This window comes from Labrus bergylta, chromosome 4 (assembly GCF_963930695.1).
Source record: "Labrus bergylta chromosome 4, fLabBer1.1, whole genome shotgun sequence".
Lineage (NCBI taxonomy): Eukaryota > Metazoa > Chordata > Actinopteri > Labriformes > Labridae > Labrus > Labrus bergylta.
In genome coordinates this window covers 24,652,807-24,670,131 of record NC_089198.1, presented here as the reverse complement: position 1 = coordinate 24,670,131, position 17,325 = coordinate 24,652,807, and the positions used below count along the sequence as shown (strand labels likewise).

The window sequence follows — 17,325 nt, the reverse complement described above, 5'->3', positions numbered from 1 at the left end:
TAAGAAGAGTTAAAAGTTACAGTGCAGAGTTAAAGTTTAAAATCTTATTAAAATTGTTTAATGAAAGGCAGCTGTAAACAGGTGTGTCTTCAACCTCAATTTAGAAGAGCTGAGAGTTTCAGCAGACCTGCAGTTTTCTGGGAGAGAAACTAGTTTCTGGGAGCATAGAAACTGAATGCTGCTTCTCCATGTTTGGTTCTGACTCTGGGGACAGAGAGCAGACCTGTCCCAGACGACCTGAGGGGTCTGGATGGTTCGTAATTAATCAGGAGGTCACTAATGTATTTTGGCCCTAAACCATTAAGCGCTCTATAAACCAGCAGCAGGATTTTAAAGTCTATTCTCTGACAGACTGGGAGCCAGTGTAAAGACCTCAGAACTGGACTGATGTGATCCATTTTCTTGGTTTTGGTGAGGACTCTAGCAGCAGCGTTCTGGATCAGCTGCAGTTGTCTGACTGATTTTTTAGGCAGACCTGTAAAGACACTGTTACAGTAATCAAGACGACTGAAGATAAAAGCATGGACAAGTTTTTCCAGGTCCTGCTGGGACATAAGTCCTCTAATTCTTGAAATGTTCTTCAGGTGATAGTAGGCTGATTTTGTAATTGTTTTAATTCTGGCCTTTTAAAGGGCTTTAAAAGCCACTTTTATTGAGGTCTGAGTCCATCACTACGCCCAGATTCCTTGCCTGGTCAGTGGTTTTGAGTCTTACTTACTTAAGCTGATTGCTGATTCTCTTTTTCTCCAAAAACAACAACCTCAGTTTTGTCTTTGTTTAGCTGGAGACATTTTTTTGCACATCCACTCATTGATTTGCTCTATGCATTTACCCAGTGCTTTTATGGGACCATGGTTGTCTTGCGACATTATAATATATATTTGTGTCGTCTGCGTAGTTATGATTGGAGTTATATTGTTTTTATAATCTGAGCTAGTGGGAGCATGTAGACGTTAAACAGAAGAGTCCCCAGGATGGAACCTTGGGGAACTCCACAAGTAATTTTTGTTTGCTCAGATTTGAAGTTACCTGTAGACACGAAGAAGTCCCTGTCCTCTAAGTAGGATTCAAACCAGTTTAGTGCTGTGCCAGAAACTCCCACCAAGTTTTCCAGTCAGTCGAGTAATATATTGCATATATACTGTATATCCTTCCATAATTACATTTGAGGGATCAATAAATAATAATAAATGAGATTATATACATCTATCTATCTCTACAGATTGGACATAGATCTAAGAGAGATATCGGCCTATATATCCAATTCAGATTTTTTTTTCTCCCCAATATCGATATCCTCATCGGCCCTAAGATTCCCATATCAGTCTGGCCCTAGTTTTCTTAGGGCAATCAATCTGTACACAGTTTTAATGATACCTTTTCTATGCATACACTCTTACGTATTTTAATTTCCGTCTATAAAATGGTTACAAATATTATTTTACTCACCAGGCTCCATGCACAGCTGCAATGCTGGAACATTCCCAGCATGACAGCTGTATTAAACACTTCTCTTGCTGTTTCCCCATTAACCTGCTGGATGTTGCAGTGAAAGGACATTTTAAGAAAACATAAATTCCACTCTCTCAGCCTCCAGCCTCCTTCACACCTCATTACATCTGACCGATGGCTTCAGAATACTGCAGCAACTCCAGACTGCTCCAATATGGAGAGCCTTTTCTTCTTTTTTTTTTTTATAATAGTATCACCCTGAAGCCCCTCTGACTTTTAACAGCTCACATTCACACGTTTAGTGCTCCAGTTTTTATTGTTATATTTTTTTTAGTGTGATGTGATACCATTTCATGTTTGCCTCCTCAGGGATGTGAAGCCTGACAACATGTTGTTAGACAAAGCAGGCCACTTGAAACTTGCAGACTTTGGGACCTGCATGAAAATGAACAAGGTATGTCATCCAGTTCCCCTCAATATTATAAGAATTATACCTACATGCTGCATACATTATAATATTTCTGTGTAGAAATGTATGTTTTTGCTGATTTCTTCTTGGATGATTTCTTCTGTATAAAAAGTGTTAAAACTGAGGATTGTTTTCAAATTGCTTTTCTTGTTCAGGATGGTATGGTACGATGTGACACAGCAGTGGGAACTCCAGACTACATTTCGCCTGAGGTACTGAAATCCCAAGGAGGAGACGGCTATTATGGCAGAGAGTGCGACTGGTGGTCCGTGGGAGTGTTCTTGTACGAAATGCTTGTTGGTGAGTTGATGCTGAGAAGGCCGGCGTTAATTTAATCATACCTGTTATGATGCTTTACAGTTTTCTCAAAAGAACTAAAAGATTAGCATTTGTCTTTCAAACAGTTTTCTCTCACTGTGAACACAGTAGTAACTGCTGACTCTTGTTGCTCTTGTGTTGTGCACAGGCGACACTCCTTTCTACGCTGACTCCCTGGTGGGGACCTACAGCAAAATTATGAACCACAAGAATGCCCTGACCTTCCCTGATGACAGTGACATCTCCAATGACGCCAAGAACCTTATCTGTGCTTTCCTGACGGACAGGTGAGATAGGTGCAGGCTAAGGGCTGGATTCTGAAGAGGTTTTTTTTTTTTTTATATCTCAAGACCCTTCCTCTGTTTAGGCACAGATTTTTTTTCTCTCTGGCCTAGAGGACCCTCAGTGGAAAGTATTTTCAATAAGAAAATGTAGAAGTTGTTGCTCTTTGCATGTAAATATTTAAGAACTGCTTTAATTCTTTTATGTAAATCAGGGATTCAACTAATTATGAAACCCCCCCTGACTCCTACAGGGAAGTCCGCCTTGGCCGTAACGGTGTAGACGAGATCAAGAGGCATCCTTTCTTCAAGAATGACCAGTGGACGTGGGATAACATCAGAGAAAGTACGATTACTAATAACTTTTCACACCTCCTGCTTCGTTTTGGCAGCCTGCTCACTGTTACCGCGGCCCTGTAGCCAGCGATCATGTTTTCCATCTGACCTACTACAGACAGTCGCAGGAAATTCTTGCGGACGAGCCATTCATTCAGTATCCTTTCCAAGACCAAACGTGATTCCTGCTCAGAGTCGTAATTGGCAGTGGGGCGCTCTTTGAGGCCAACTGCAGGGGAAGCGAACGCTAATGTGCCAGGATTGACACTGGAGCAGAGAGAGAGAGAGAGAGGTTTAAAAGTAGAGCTAAATCCAGGAGCTGCAGTCAGTTCTTTAGTGGCTTTATATTTAATACTTAACTAGGCTGATGTCAGCACTTTGGTGCTGTTCCACTGGGCTGAGCTGCTCTGCTAGCTGGCTGGCCTCTCTTGTTTTAAGAGAGTTTCAAAAGAGATGTGTGAGGCAAAAAAACAGTGATACAGGGAAAAGTTCAAGATTTGTTTCTTTACTTTATAGCCACCTTGAGGGTAATATATCTCAGAATACAAACATGCACAATAACAGATAGCACTTGTTCAAAAAAGAGAGGCAAAATAGTGTGTGGCTGTATGAAGTGTAGTCTAAGTATTCATTATGAACCTAAGAAGCATCAAGAGACATTTGGATTGAACTCTGATCTGATTTATGGTTTCTCTTAGTTCTTGCACATAATTTCAGACTGTTATCACACCCAGTAGCCTTTTGTACTTGATGAACTGTGCTCAACTATCATGACTCATGATTTTTTTTCTTTTATTTTTTGCACGCTGTGTAGCGGCTGCTCCTGTAGTGCCTGAACTGAGCAGTGACGTTGACACCAGTAACTTTGATGATATCGAGGAGGACCGGGGAGAGGAGGAGACCTTCCCCATACCAAAGGCCTTTGTGGGCAACCAGCTCCCCTTTGTGGGCTTCACTTACTACAGCAACCAGCAGTGAGTCCCCTCTGATTTTTACCACCTACCGACTAACTTTGATGGGAGTCAATGTAAAGATGTTCTGTATAAGTCAAACTACTACAGTCCACATACTTAAACAAATATGTATGGAATGGATGGAGTGTTTCTGTTCTCATGGTAGAAATCACTTTGTCACAGTAGACATTGTTTGAATACCTGACTAAACCAGGAGTGTTCCTGTGATATTCCTCGTGTCGGCACTGAGTTCAGGAAAAGAGTGTTTAGTTTTGCTGCTCCCTTTGCGTGGAACTTTCTCCAGAATGACTTAAAACTAGCAGATCTCATTTCACTTGAAGCCTCCAGCTTGATCTTGAAAGACAAAACAACAAGAGACCATTTGGACAGTGTCTGTGTTTTTGAATTGTAACCTGTCATCATAACTTCAGTACGTTATCTACCAATTTACACATTTTAATCATTGTTGCTCTTTATTATGATGTGTGCTACTGCCTTGGCCAGGTCATCCTTGTGAAAGAGATCCTGACCTCAATGGGTTAATTACCTGGTTAAAAAAAAAGTGGAGCACATTTAAAAAGTCCTCTGTTGGCTTGTAAATACCTCTATACTTATAACATTCCTATACAGACTTATTTCTTCTTAGTAAACTGTGCTAGTGGATAGATTTTGGTTTGATATTATGTTGTAATAAAATTGTCGTCGTTATGTATGAATTTATAAAAAAAATGATGTTTTCTTTGCAGTCTTATACGTCGGTCCACCGCCTCAACAAAGACCAGCGACAAACGTAGCAGCTCCGCAAAGGAAGACAAGAGTCATGTAAGTAGACCATCACAATTTGTTTAAGTAAAAGTATACAGTAGGATATGTCGAATTCAGAATCAGAATCGGGTTTTATTGCCAAGCACATTTACACATACAAGGAATTTGTCTTGGTGTATTGGTGCAAAAACCAATTGATCCCCTTGTCACCTTAAATTCCTTTTCATTCAAGTTCTATAAGACATATAAGAGTGTGTGTTTCCGTTTAGCTGGAGAACCTGCAGAAGAGAATCTACCAGCTGGAGGAACAGCTCCACAGCGAGATGCAGCTGAAGGATGAGTTGGAGCAGAGATGCCGGTAAGGAGCCATATGTTGATTTGAACACAATAATAGTTTTTTAGGAGTTTTCCGCAAGTGTGAAAGCCCTGATATTTTCCAGAGGAGCTTGATTCTGTTGAACCACACGTAGCATTGATTTACATGCAAATATTCTCATTAACAGCATTAAAGTGTAACTTTAACACATCAAAGTATACATAAATGTTTTTTTTGTTTGTTTTTTTTCCTTTTAACTGTTTTGATGGTACAAGAAAACAGGACCTTACATTAAGTTATTATGGCATGGTTTCATATTCTCTCCAGGCTGTTTGTATGTGCATCCTTACTTGTCTTCGATATCAGAGCCACACTGATTTTTGAACACAGGAATGTTGTTTAGAATTTCAACATATCATGTAATACTGTGTTTTTCTTGTAATATTTCCTCCCCAGGACATCAAGCACCAAGATCGACAAGATCATGAAAGAACTGGATGAAGAGGTTAAATGCCGCCTCTTCTTCCCTCTTTAAGCATTTTCCTTCTGAGTCAAAACTAAAAATTGCATGATCTGCTGGTAATATCAATAACAAGAAACATGCACTGCTTCTCATATTTTGGGAGTACATTCAAAAAGGCTTGTTGAAGTAGTTGAAAACAGTTCTGATTAAAATCAGAGGCTAGATTAAGAATCGGTTTCTTCATTGCCGCATAACAGCTGCTCTCATGTTTCCTTGCCCGCAGGCGAACCTGAGGAAGACGACGGAGGCCAGCATGTCTCTGCTGGAGAAGGACAAGATCATGATGCAGCACAGATTCACTGAGTACCAAAGAAAAGCTGACCAGGAGGCAGAGAAGAGACGCAATTTGGAAAATGAGGGTAAAGAGAATGATTTGCTGCTGACGTGTGACTCAGACACTTTGCAGTTACGGTATAATTGCAGAGTGAAGCAGAGATGAGGGCGGTAATTCAGCAGAGATTCTGCAGCACGTCAATCCCCCATCATCTCAGTAATATCTCCCACAATGAAAAGCCTTTTATTCAAGTGTGTCCTTCATCTTGCTCGCTGCGAACTCAATAAAGGTGTCACCTTTGCAACTGTGCAATGACTGACAAGTAATCACTGTTACAGTTTAAGAGATGATGTTCTGGGAGTTTAAATTAGAATGAAATGAATTCCCTTGTTATCATGTTTTTTTTGTTCTAGTTTCAACTTTAAAGGAGCAGCTCGAAGATATGAGGAAGATCAGCCAGAACTCTCAGGCCTCAAATGACAAGATTCTCCAGCTGCAGAATCAAGTATGAAGCAAAAACATATTCAAACACCTCACGTACTGCCCAGACAATGTGGGAGAGTAATGCATTAACATCCTTTCTCGTGTTTTAATCACAGCTGGAAGAGGCCAATGACCTCCTGCGTGCAGAGTCGGACACGGCAGTCAGACTGAGGAAGAGCCACACGGAGGTGGGCAAGACGGTGAGCCAGTTGGAGAGCTTGAACCGAGAGCTGCAGGAGAGGAGCCGCGCCGCAGAAGGGGAGAAGGCCCAGTTGGAGAAGGAGCTCCTGCTTCTTCAGAGCACCCTGGATTCGGAGAGGAGGAACTACAGCCAGGGCTCGGAGGAGATCAGGGAGCTGCAAGGTGCCGTAATGAGTCTGACATATGCAAAGCTAACGCTGAAAACCTTTTACAACTTGATTCCAGTTTCATTCCACCCTCTAGCTTACTCTATAAGGCAACGTTTAAATATATTTCTGCACGTTTGAAAATAACTCTTTAAGGCTAGTTATTGCACTCTCTTTAAGATACTTGAGCTTAGTCATTAGACAGCTGCAGAAATTAAAAGCTATCCCACATACCGAAACCCTGAAATGACCACAGCCGTCAAATGAGTCTCTGATTTATCAGTCAGCCAGGATTCTTATTTTAGACACCAGCTTATGAAAGTTCTAGAGTTAGTGGGAAAGAAGGGATTTGGATAAAGTAGGTAATTCTCTGAAGGTAAAACTATCTGCATGATGGTAATATAATGGCGTTTGAAATTCAAACTATTGCTTCTGTTCACAGCGAGGATGGCAGGGCTGCAGGAGGACAACAAGAGCTTGAAGCTCAGCCTCTCCAAAGTGGAGGCGGAACGCAAACAGGCCCAGGAGAGGAGCAACAACCTGGAGAAGGTACACACTATATCAGTAATCATAGTATTTAAGCATATACAAGAAGTGCATCCACCCTGTAGAATTTTAGTGAATAGCTATTATTTTGTGTTTCTAATTGGATGATTGCAGCTTCACATTGTTTTTCTGCTCACCCCCCCACCCCCTACCTCCCTCCCCCTCCTCACAGGAAAAGAACAACCTGGAGATAGACCTGAACTACAAGCTGAAGACTCTGCAGCAGCGTCTGGAGCAGGAACAGACCGAGCACAGGGGGACGCGGGCACAACTCACTGACAAATATGAGTCTATTGAAGAAGCCAAATCAGCTGCCATGAACGGTATGCCAGTCCTGTGTTGGAGCACGTCCTTTCATGCTGGTTTTTTTTTTCTTTTACCCCGATTTCTTTTTTTTCTGAAAATTTCTCTCAAATCCCTCTAGAACTTTTATGTCTCTTTATTTCTGTTGCATCCCCCACTTTTATTTGTATAACCTTCTTTCTGACGTTCTCTGCATGTTTGGTCGTCCCTGTCTGCCATCTGATCAGACTCACCTACAGGTGACGTTTGGGTGGGAGGAATGCAAGGCAGCATGTCAGGACATCAACTCATGCATATTAAAGCTGGACTCTGAACTAGTTGTTGCAATAAATGAACGATCTGGTGACTCTTACCTTTCACCTGAACTTCTTCTGCCCTTTTTTTTTTGTTACGTTTCTTCTGAACAGACTTTCTAATAATAACAGCTCCTCTTTTTGAATGGAAAAATACAGATTTTGTTTTGTAAAGATAATCTTTATGCTGTTTCCAGATCAAAGAACACACATTTTTTTTGTTGGAAAATAATTATTCCTCTTTTAAAAAGAGCTACCACCATAGCTTCTTTAAAGAAAATTAAGAGAAAAATAATGATTGACAGCTTACAATCTGATTTTGTGGAGGTCCAGCTCTGTCAGCTCTGTTTTTTCAGCTGTTACTCAGACTTCTATTAATGATCACAGCCCAGTAGTGGTGCAGTTTCTGCTCCTAAATTCCCTCATATAGTTATCGACTACGAAAGGGAACTTTCAGAATTGGTCAGTTTAGGTGGATGGATTGTTCAGAATGCCAAGCTCGCTGAAATCATCATGGAACGTTTGTCAGATTGTTGATAAATCACTTCGTCTGCAGCAGAGTGAACAATTGAATGTTATTTCTGTTCAAACTCCAGCTGTTCAGCAGAAGATGTCTGAGGAGAACGGAGCGAGGATGCGCGCGGAGAGCCGGGTAGTGGAAGTAGAGAAGCAGTGCTCTATGTTAGAGTTTGACCTGAAGCAGTCTGTGCAGAAGATGGAGCAGCTGATGAAGCAGAAAGAACGGTTGGAAGATGAGGTAAGTTGATCCCCTCTTAACTGTGGCTACTGCAGTCCTCTTTATGATGTACAACTTTATTCAAATGAATCTGCCTCAATGTCTTTTGTCTTCCTCCTCCAGGTGAAGGATCTGAGGATACAGATAGACCAGGAGTCCAGCAAGCGCGTGCAGGCACAGAACGACCTGAAGGGCCGCGTGCAGGAGGTGGACCGCCTTCGGGTTTCAGAGAAGCAGCTCAAACAGGAAACCAACACGGCTCTGGAGAGTAAACGCTCGCTGGAGTTCCAGCTGGCTCAGCTGACCAAGTGAGTGTTCTTAAGGCGTTGGAATGGACGACTTCTCTTCTGTTTTTTTGAGACTTTGTCTAAATCAACTGTGCAAATAATAGATCAAACAGGCAATTCTGATCAATTATAAACACTTTCTCAAGGTTAAATAAGGAAAAGTTCATGTTACCAAGACCATTGGGTTCCCTAATTTTACTATTAATAAAGTTGGCAATAGGTCTAGCCAGGAGCTTTAATTTTCTCCTCCTGCTGCACAGGCCAGTAATGCTCTTTGGAAGTCGAGGTGTAAATGAGCCCACAATTGCCTGTGATTTTCAAATTAGTGCTATTATTGCAGCTTAGAGGGGTGACTCTGCCAAAGCTGTGCTGCGACAGTGTTTACATCAGAGGATTAGCTTCACTCTGTGTCCAGCTCCATTTCCCTTGTTGCTAATCCTCTGGCTAGTGCTATAGCCAGTGCTGTTGGATGGGCTGCAAGTCAACATTTCAAGGCAGAGGCTGGCTAAAGAGTGTTGCTTGGAAAGTGCTGGAACCTGAGGATGTGAACAATTTGCTAAATTCATGAATCTATGATGTGCATAATGTTTTTTTCTTGATGTGTTCATAGACAATACAGAGGCAATGAGGGACAGATGAGGGAACTTCAGGACCAGCTTGAGGCTGAACAGTATTTTTCTGTAAGTACGAGTCCACAAAACCTCCATCCACTTTGCTTAGTTCAAAACAGCAAGCTAACCTTCTGTCTGTTCCCCCCCCCCCACAGACACTTTACAAAACTCAGGTCAAGGAACTAAAAGAGGAGATTGACGAAAGGAACCGGCACGTGCAAGAGGTTCATAAAAAGGTGCAGGATTTGTGCAGCGAAAGGTAAGAGCGACTTTTCCAAAGATCAAGTATCCGCTGAATGGTTAATGTCCTGTTGTGTTGTTCTTACTGGGGTTTGATCGTAAAAAAAATCCATTAGGCTAAAGTGTCGAGGCTGTTAAACTAATACAATGTGTTTTATTCTACACAAAGGGACTCCCTGTCTGCCCAGCTCGATCTGACGGTGACAAAGGCCGAGTCAGAGCAGCTCGCCCGGGCACTTCAGGAGGAACAGTACTTTGAGCTCAGCCAGGAGAACAAGAAGGCAGTGACAAGACATAAGCAGGAAATCATAGACAAGGAGTCAACAATTGCACGGGTGAGAAGTCCCTGAATTCTCTCCTTTAATACTATTGTTTTACTCCCCTCCTTCATCATCATCATACGCTTTCAAGCTTCTCACCCTCTAACTTGTGTGTCTGTAGCTTGAAGATTCTAATGCAACTCTTACCAAAGATGTGGAGAACCTCAGCAAAGAGAAGGCTGAGCTAAGTGAGAAGATTCAAGCTCAGGAAGAAGGTACTGCCTATGCACTAACCTTCCCCTGTCTGTTTTTTGTTATAATTACGCGGTTTTACAAACTGAGTGTCTTTGTCTCCACAGAGTATGTAGCTCAGAAGGAGGAGATTTCAAATTCAATCAAGGCCAACTATGAGAAGGTCCTCAACACAGAGCGCACGCTGAAGACTCAGGTAGAGATTCACTTTTGTTTTTTAGACAAAGGCAGTTTTCAAACACCTGAATGGCACCAATGCAAGTTGGATAATGGTCGTTAGTGCCTTCCAGCTGTTAACCTATTTTAATTCGTCAGGCGGTGAATAAGCTGGCAGAGATCATGAACCGTAAGGACATGAAGCTGGACCAGAAGAAGAAGGGCAGCACAGCTGACCTGCGGAAGAAGGAGAAGGAGAACCGCAAGCTTCAGCTGGAACTGAACCAGGAGAAGGATAAGTTTAACCACATGGCCATCAAGTACCAGAAGGAGCTGAGTGAGATGCAGGCAGTGAGTAGCAGATCTCCGGTTAATAGATGCTCTTATAACGCTCCTTTAAAAAATATTTCCTGCTAGTAAACATTACGTGGGCTTTCCAACCAACAGCAACTTGTGGAGGAATGCACATATCGCAACGAGCTGCAGATGCAGCTGGACAGCAAGGAGAGCGACATCGAGCAGCTACGGGAGAAACTGAGCGACCTGCAAAACTCCAGCGTCACCAGCCTGCAGAGCGATGAGACGGACAGCAACATCGCAGGTAGGGTCGACACGGGGGCAAACTGGACACTCCTGCTGCTCGTTTTGCTTTACACATCAGTAACTCCTCAACACAGAATCCCTGAAAAAAAAAGTTTCAAAAATAGAAAATTTTACAGAGCCATATTTGATAACTTAAATTTTCTTTCTTTTATCATTTATCATTCACACAACACAACAAATAATTTACAGTTTCAGGAGAGAGAGACCTTAAGGGTGGAAGTAATAAAAATTGTTGATAAAAATGAAGATTATGGGAAAAAAAAGATGTGGTCAGAAATTAACGTGATTAGATAATCACCATGCATTTTATACAACAGACATTTATCATTTACAACATGCAACTTTTTTTACTGAGATTTATTCTTTACAGCACGCAAATTTGTTACTTACACCTTAAAAACAAAAACAAAAAACTAGCCCGCTCTTCAAACCGCTCAAGACTCGGCTTTACCGTCTGATCTGCCAGGAGAGGAGAACGCAAGCTACAAAGTGAATTCAAGCTGCTATTTCATCACTGAATTTCCATCTTCAAGTTTTTTGAAGTGAGAAATTAACGTCGGTGTTTACAAATATTACATTTTACTATCAAAAATCCCCTCCGCTGTTTCAGAGTGTAGAAAATCCACAAGGTCAACCGGGGAAGCTGGCCAGCCAGTCCCTCCTCCTGCCCCGCCGTGGCACAGAGCACCATACAAAACACCCATTTTGTTTATTTTCCTTTAACTTGTACTTTGCAATGTTTAAAGTGTATGTATGCATCATTCAAATGTATCTAATATCAGCAGAGGCTCTGAATGATCTGGTTGCTGTGGTCTGTGTCACTGCCTGGCAGGAGGATTAAAGGAGGATGTGATACTTTAGATTTAGTACTTTGAATCGATCTCATTACCAAACATTATATTGAGTTGTTTTGGGGGTTGCTATGACATCATTTGTCCTTGTTGAAATCGATAACCTTGAGTTTGTCTCAAACCATTCAGAGTGAAGTGTTCACTGAACACACTCTTCATAACATGTCTGAGAACTCAGGTTTAGTATTAGAGGAAACAAAGTATCTAACACATGACTTGACAACTATGCATATTATTCTAGGTGTGTTTTCATTGATGCTGCTGTCTGTGGTTAAATCATGTTCTCTTTATTCCCCTCATATCCAGCTGGTTCTCCTCTCCTTCTTATCTTTGTAACTTCTATTCCTTTCCCTCTGTGAGTAACTTGAGTGGACATTAAGCCCCCTCTTGCCTGGCCTGTGCTGCAGTTGTTGTGTGTTGTTCTTTTTTTTCTCTCTTCCTTTTGCCTCTGATTTTTTTTTGGAATTAGTATTCTTTTTGCCAGAGGTGAGAAAACCATCTCTGTTGGGGGTGAAACACTTTTGAAAGAAGCCTGACGGACTGAAGAGAGAATGTCTCGTTTCCAAAATTGTCCAAACCGTTTGACAGACAATATTTTCTGAAACACTGACCTGAATGGGATGTGAAGCAGAGACGCTTGTTGTAAGACTTCTTTATGTCACACAAGTTCAGCCCTAACGGTGAAGTAACCACATCAGACTGTACCAGACGACACCCTGTGTGAGGTTTACCGCCCTCGCTCGCAGGCAGCAACTTTCAAAACGTGTCATGAAACTGTTAGAAAAAACTGTTTTTGTAATTCACAGCGCTGTTTTTGTTTTAACACTCTTCAATGTTCTAGTCGGCATGTTCACCAAGAAAGCACTGCTCGTTTGGACACACAAAGACCTCCCTCACAGCGTCACATGTAGTAGACGAGCCCTTCTGAGTTCACTGCTCCCGTTTAACTTGTGTTGTTTCAGCTGCATGCGATTGGACTTATCATTTTGACAGTGGATCATGTATTTAATCTGCAATGCACATGGTTGTTTGTATGAAGTGAGTGATCAAGATCATTTAGAGAAAATGAAAATTAACTCCTGCTGCTATCATCTGATTACAAGGCTTTTTATCTTAATCTGTAACGATACACTCGTTTAACATGCTGTTAGAATAATGTACTCATGGTTAATATTTCCCTCCTTGCATGAGGAGTGTGGAGAAGCAGCATGGGGTCTCTAAAATCATCTCTTATCACCTACTCCAGTGCAGATACCTTAAAGCTTGCAGAAGTCCCTACAGCGTTCCCCTGGTGTTTTCAAACACTTTTGACTTTTGTCTCTCAACTTTAGATTTTTAGTTTTTTTTTCCCAGTTAAGTTTGGATTCAAACACTGCATGGCCTGTGCGTGACCTTCACAATACTTTTTCTAATTATTTTGTCTTTTTATTCTGCGCTGCTTTTCAGAATCCAGGCTGGAGGGTTGGCTGTCCATTCCAAACCGCGCTAACATCAAGCGATATGGATGGAAGAAGCAGGTATTGTTGTCTTACTCGGTGCTTCCTCTTTCTGCCTGCATTGTTTCGAAGTCTGCTTCGCTTTGTTAAGAATGCTGCCAACCCCTCCAGGGCAGTATCCGTCTTCCTCTCATTGTCCTTTGAAATATTTGCAGTATGTGGTGGTGAGCAGTAAGAAGATTCTGTTCTACAATGACGAGCAGGATAAGGAACAGTCCAACCCCTCTATGGTACTAGATATTGAGTAAGTTTTTTATTTTACTGTCTTTTTTTCTCACTTAAGGTCATACTGCAAGTGTTCTTATGGATATGTCTTTGCTAATGTTGTGCCTCTTTGTACAGTAAATTGTTCCATGTGAGACCAGTCACACAGGGAGACGTGTACCGAGCGGAGACGGAGGAGATTCCAAGGATATTCCAGGTTTGTGGGGGCTTATTCCTGTCCTGGAGATAACCCTAGATTTCCATATATTTCATATTCACCCTGGGGAGTTTCTTTTTCTGAATTTTGACCCTCTTCCTCTGTTTGTCTGTTTGTCTGCAGATTCTTTATGCCAATGAGGGAGAGTGCAGGAAGGAAGCGGACATGGAGACGGTCCCTCAGGGCGACAAGACCAACTGTCTCCCACACAAAGGCCACGAGTTCATCCCCACGCTGTATCACTTCCCTTCCAACTGTGAGGCGTGCGCCAAGCCTCTGTGGCACGTTTTCAAGCCGCCTCCGGCCTTGGAGTGCCGCCGCTGCCACGTCAAGTGCCACAAAGACCACCTCGACAAAAAGGAGGACGTTATCGCCCCTTGCAAAGGTAAACGCTTCTCCTAGATTGTCCAAGCTGTGACTGACTGATGAACACGTCACAGTTTGAGAGCTTGTTTTTGTGGTTTCAATCAATGTTAATGTTTTCAATGTCTTTAAAGGTGATGTTGAGGAACTCATCAAGCCAGAGGGTGTTGTTAATGGGGCATTTAAGTTTATAGATGTTTTCAGTCATTGTATTCAAACAGTAAATACAGTCGCACCTTCATCTAACTTCACCATAAGGTGGTGCTCACAAACTTAGTCAGCCAATAAGTTTAGTTACAGAGATATAAAAGTTAATACAGCAGTATTTGACAAGTGATGGATTGTTTTTTTTTTTCTGTGTGCTTATGTTTTATGATCGTAAACTTACCGTTAAAAAGTCTATAGGTCTTCTTTAAATCAATATGTACTGGTTCTAGCTCCTTAAATGTAATAATTGTCTATTTGTCTTCGGTGGGAGTAAACTGACTGTCTTTGGATTTCAGACAGTTGGCTGGGTAAAACATTTGTCTTCTTGTTTGAGGACTGCCCTAAAGATGCAGTACAGTTTACAGATCACGTTTGTCAGATTTGATTCTTGACCTGTGCGACTTCTTCATTATTCTCTTCTCCCCCCCCCCGCAGTAAACTACGACGTGACCTCTGCCCGGGACATGCTCCTGCTGGCCCTCACCCAGGATGAGCAGAAGAAATGGATCGGCCACCTTGGAAAGAAGATCCCTAAGACCCCGCCATCCACATTTTCAAGAGCCTCACCTCGATCCATGTCCACTCGCTCCGGACCCAACCAGTCCTTCCGCAAGAACCCTAAAAGCAATACAGGAAAGCTGAGGTAACTTTACAATCTATGACTCACTTGCCCGCATTCTTTAAATGTTGTTTTTTATTTTTTCTCAGTAGGACAAATACATGAAATGCAATAAGGCACTGTGATGTTGTTTTTAGGCCGTAAGCGAGGGTGTGCAGCGGTCACAAGTCTAATTTTATCCCCTCTGCTGGGCTGAAGTGTGGTCAAGCAAGTGGCGTGACCTGCTGTTTGTCTCCTGTGTTGTAGCAGAGCGCAGTCCAGCCTCCAAGCAGCAGACACTACATCCAGCACTTGTTGACAGGAACTTCTTCAGAAAGTGTTGATGTTTGGTTTTTTTAGACATTCCTTCACAGCTTTAAACTTTGTCTATTTATTAATTGTGTTCCTGGGTGTTTCTAACACGAGACACTTCCTGGTTGGTTGGTTAACTCCTGGGCTCTTTCCAGTCGACACTTGGGACTTTTCTAATTGGCACTAATGTGTTGTTGGGCTCAGTAACTAACTCATAGGCTTAATATTTTACTCTGGTTAGTAAGTCCACATTAAAGGACATTGACATCACCTGTTACAATGTTTATAAAGCAGCTTGTTTTTTTGTTGTTTGTCGACTTAGATTGGGTTACTAACCGAGGTAATGATACTGTGTCTTTCTTTCACTGGACACCTGCCTCTGCTCTTTCTTTCAGCTAACCATCTGAACCGTTTGGATTTTTTCTGGACTCTAAACTTTCCCCTCCTTCCTCATTCTTGAAAACAGAAGCCTGTATTTTGTCAAAAATCCATAAAAAAGAGAAAAATTAAAATGATAAATACACAGCGCTGGAAAAATTGCAACGCATGTCACACAAAAGGCATCGTGGACATTGAGAGAGGTCTGATCCCTCAAACCCTTCCGCAGCTTTTCCTCATTCAAGAAGACCGCCGTCATCCAACTCATCAAACTTGCAGCGCTCCATTTCTACCAGAAGATGGCGCCCTCTTCTTGATCTAAAGATTGACTCTGGAGTGGAAAAAGAGGGACGACACATGGCATGGAGACATTCTGTGTTTCATATTATACGACAGTTTATGATGGAAACAGGAAGGTAAAAGGGGGGTTTGCTGGGACTGCTGCAAGTATGTGTTCAGCTAAAGGTACTGTCATACAGGGATTGCATATCTGCAGTGAGTGGTTGTGTCTCAGGGGTGGAAAATTAATATCTGTTTTGTCATTTCTTTCCCCAATGTGACAGATACTCCAGCTAAATGCACGCATACTTCTGTTTCCATCTAAGAAAAAAAAAAAGACAGATGCCTTCATTTAATATCTCTGGCCTTTTTGCCTTTATTCATATCACTCTTCAAGTCAATTATCAGGTTTGGGACAGAGCATTTGGACATAAGTATTAGATATTTTGAGTATTGAGTGAGGAGCATGCAAGATCACCATTTAAATCTATGCATTATTTTTATTATTATAATTATTTTTATTGCTCCAAGCCATAAGTAAAATTCCATTGTAATGGCATATAAAACTTAATTGATTTTTGTTTCTGTTTATTTGGTACATTGTCTCTGTCATATTTTTTTTTTCTTGTATTGTTTATTTTTTGTAATGTATTGCCTTACATTGATTCATAGATACATGGTTGAAAAGGAAAACAATAAGTTAACAAATGTAAAACTGCACTGTTTGAATTGTAAATTATTTGTAGACTAAACAGGTGTAGCATTTGGCACACCTAGTGCCTTAACATTTGGATATTGATTTTACTGCCATATCTGTTTGCTTTTTTCCTCCTCTGAAACATGACAAATCTTAACTCTTCCACCTTTTTTTTTTTTTTTTTTTTTTTAAAGAAATCGCCACACGTCTGTGGTTTTATCGGAACTTCTTTTCTCTGGTTTGAGTATATAAAATATATATATTAGGTTATGTCTTTATGGACACATGCAATAGAGTTAACGTGTTAAGACAAAGTCCCCACACTTCGATTCATATCACAAAACAAAGTTCAGGATGGTGTACCAAAAGAAACCTGCCTGTGTCAGTGATTGTCCAAGGTAACAATTACAAGTTTGTTTCTCTAACACGGTAATGTCCCGTTAATGCAAACCCCCAACTGTGTATATAATGAGAGAGACATAAAGATTATGGAATACCTCCGCAATCTTTTTATTTGTAACTTTTTGTTCAGCTAAAAAAGCACTGGAACTATGATCTACTCTTGGATAATTTGCATGGTTAATTGCATTGGCATTCGCACTGAAAGATATGTTAATAAACATATCTTTATCATTCATTGTACACTAGTCTTCAATTCAATTATGGGTTTCATATTTGTGTTAACAGGTTGTATATGGGTTCACCCAAAGACATGATAAGCAGCCATGCTGAGTGCACAACAGCCCCTGAAGCCTCACTGCCCCAGCTTTACTGTATCTGTATCCCATCTGATTTAAAAGTCTGCAGAGCAGAAGCCAAACATCAGCTCACTTTTTAAGGGGCCCTAATGGGAGTCCTGTTTATAATCTTACATATTTAAGTACTTCAAAAGAAGTTATTTGGGTTTAAGATATATTTC

At 41.3% G+C, this 17,325-nt stretch overlaps 1 protein-coding gene across 3 annotated transcripts in view; it reads left to right on the top strand.

The window, feature by feature from the left end:
* Positions 1-17,039, top strand: part of rock1 (Rho-associated, coiled-coil containing protein kinase 1) — a 33,040-nt gene extending 16,001 nt beyond the window's left edge. The window contains exons 6-33 of one of the 3 annotated variants that reach the window (XM_020654665.3): positions 1,822-1,906; positions 2,077-2,221; positions 2,388-2,526; positions 2,775-2,866; positions 3,671-3,830; positions 4,556-4,631; positions 4,844-4,932; positions 5,347-5,395; positions 5,637-5,772; positions 6,101-6,192; positions 6,287-6,533; positions 6,960-7,066; positions 7,236-7,386; positions 8,256-8,416; positions 8,519-8,703; positions 9,293-9,362; positions 9,449-9,552; positions 9,703-9,868; positions 9,975-10,068; positions 10,153-10,241; positions 10,361-10,552; positions 10,649-10,802; positions 13,102-13,172; positions 13,307-13,395; positions 13,494-13,572; positions 13,696-13,957; positions 14,578-14,785; positions 15,448-17,039. In XM_020654665.3, the coding sequence (XP_020510321.1) occupies positions 1,822-1,906; positions 2,077-2,221; positions 2,388-2,526; positions 2,775-2,866; positions 3,671-3,830; positions 4,556-4,631; positions 4,844-4,932; positions 5,347-5,395; positions 5,637-5,772; positions 6,101-6,192; positions 6,287-6,533; positions 6,960-7,066; positions 7,236-7,386; positions 8,256-8,416; positions 8,519-8,703; positions 9,293-9,362; positions 9,449-9,552; positions 9,703-9,868; positions 9,975-10,068; positions 10,153-10,241; positions 10,361-10,552; positions 10,649-10,802; positions 13,102-13,172; positions 13,307-13,395; positions 13,494-13,572; positions 13,696-13,957; positions 14,578-14,785; positions 15,448-15,451 (3,496 nt within the window). In that variant the 3' untranslated portion in view covers positions 15,452-17,039. The other 2 variants (XM_020654663.3, XR_010666349.1) reach the window with 2 other exon arrangements.
* The last annotated feature ends 286 nt before the right edge of the window (positions 17,040-17,325 follow it).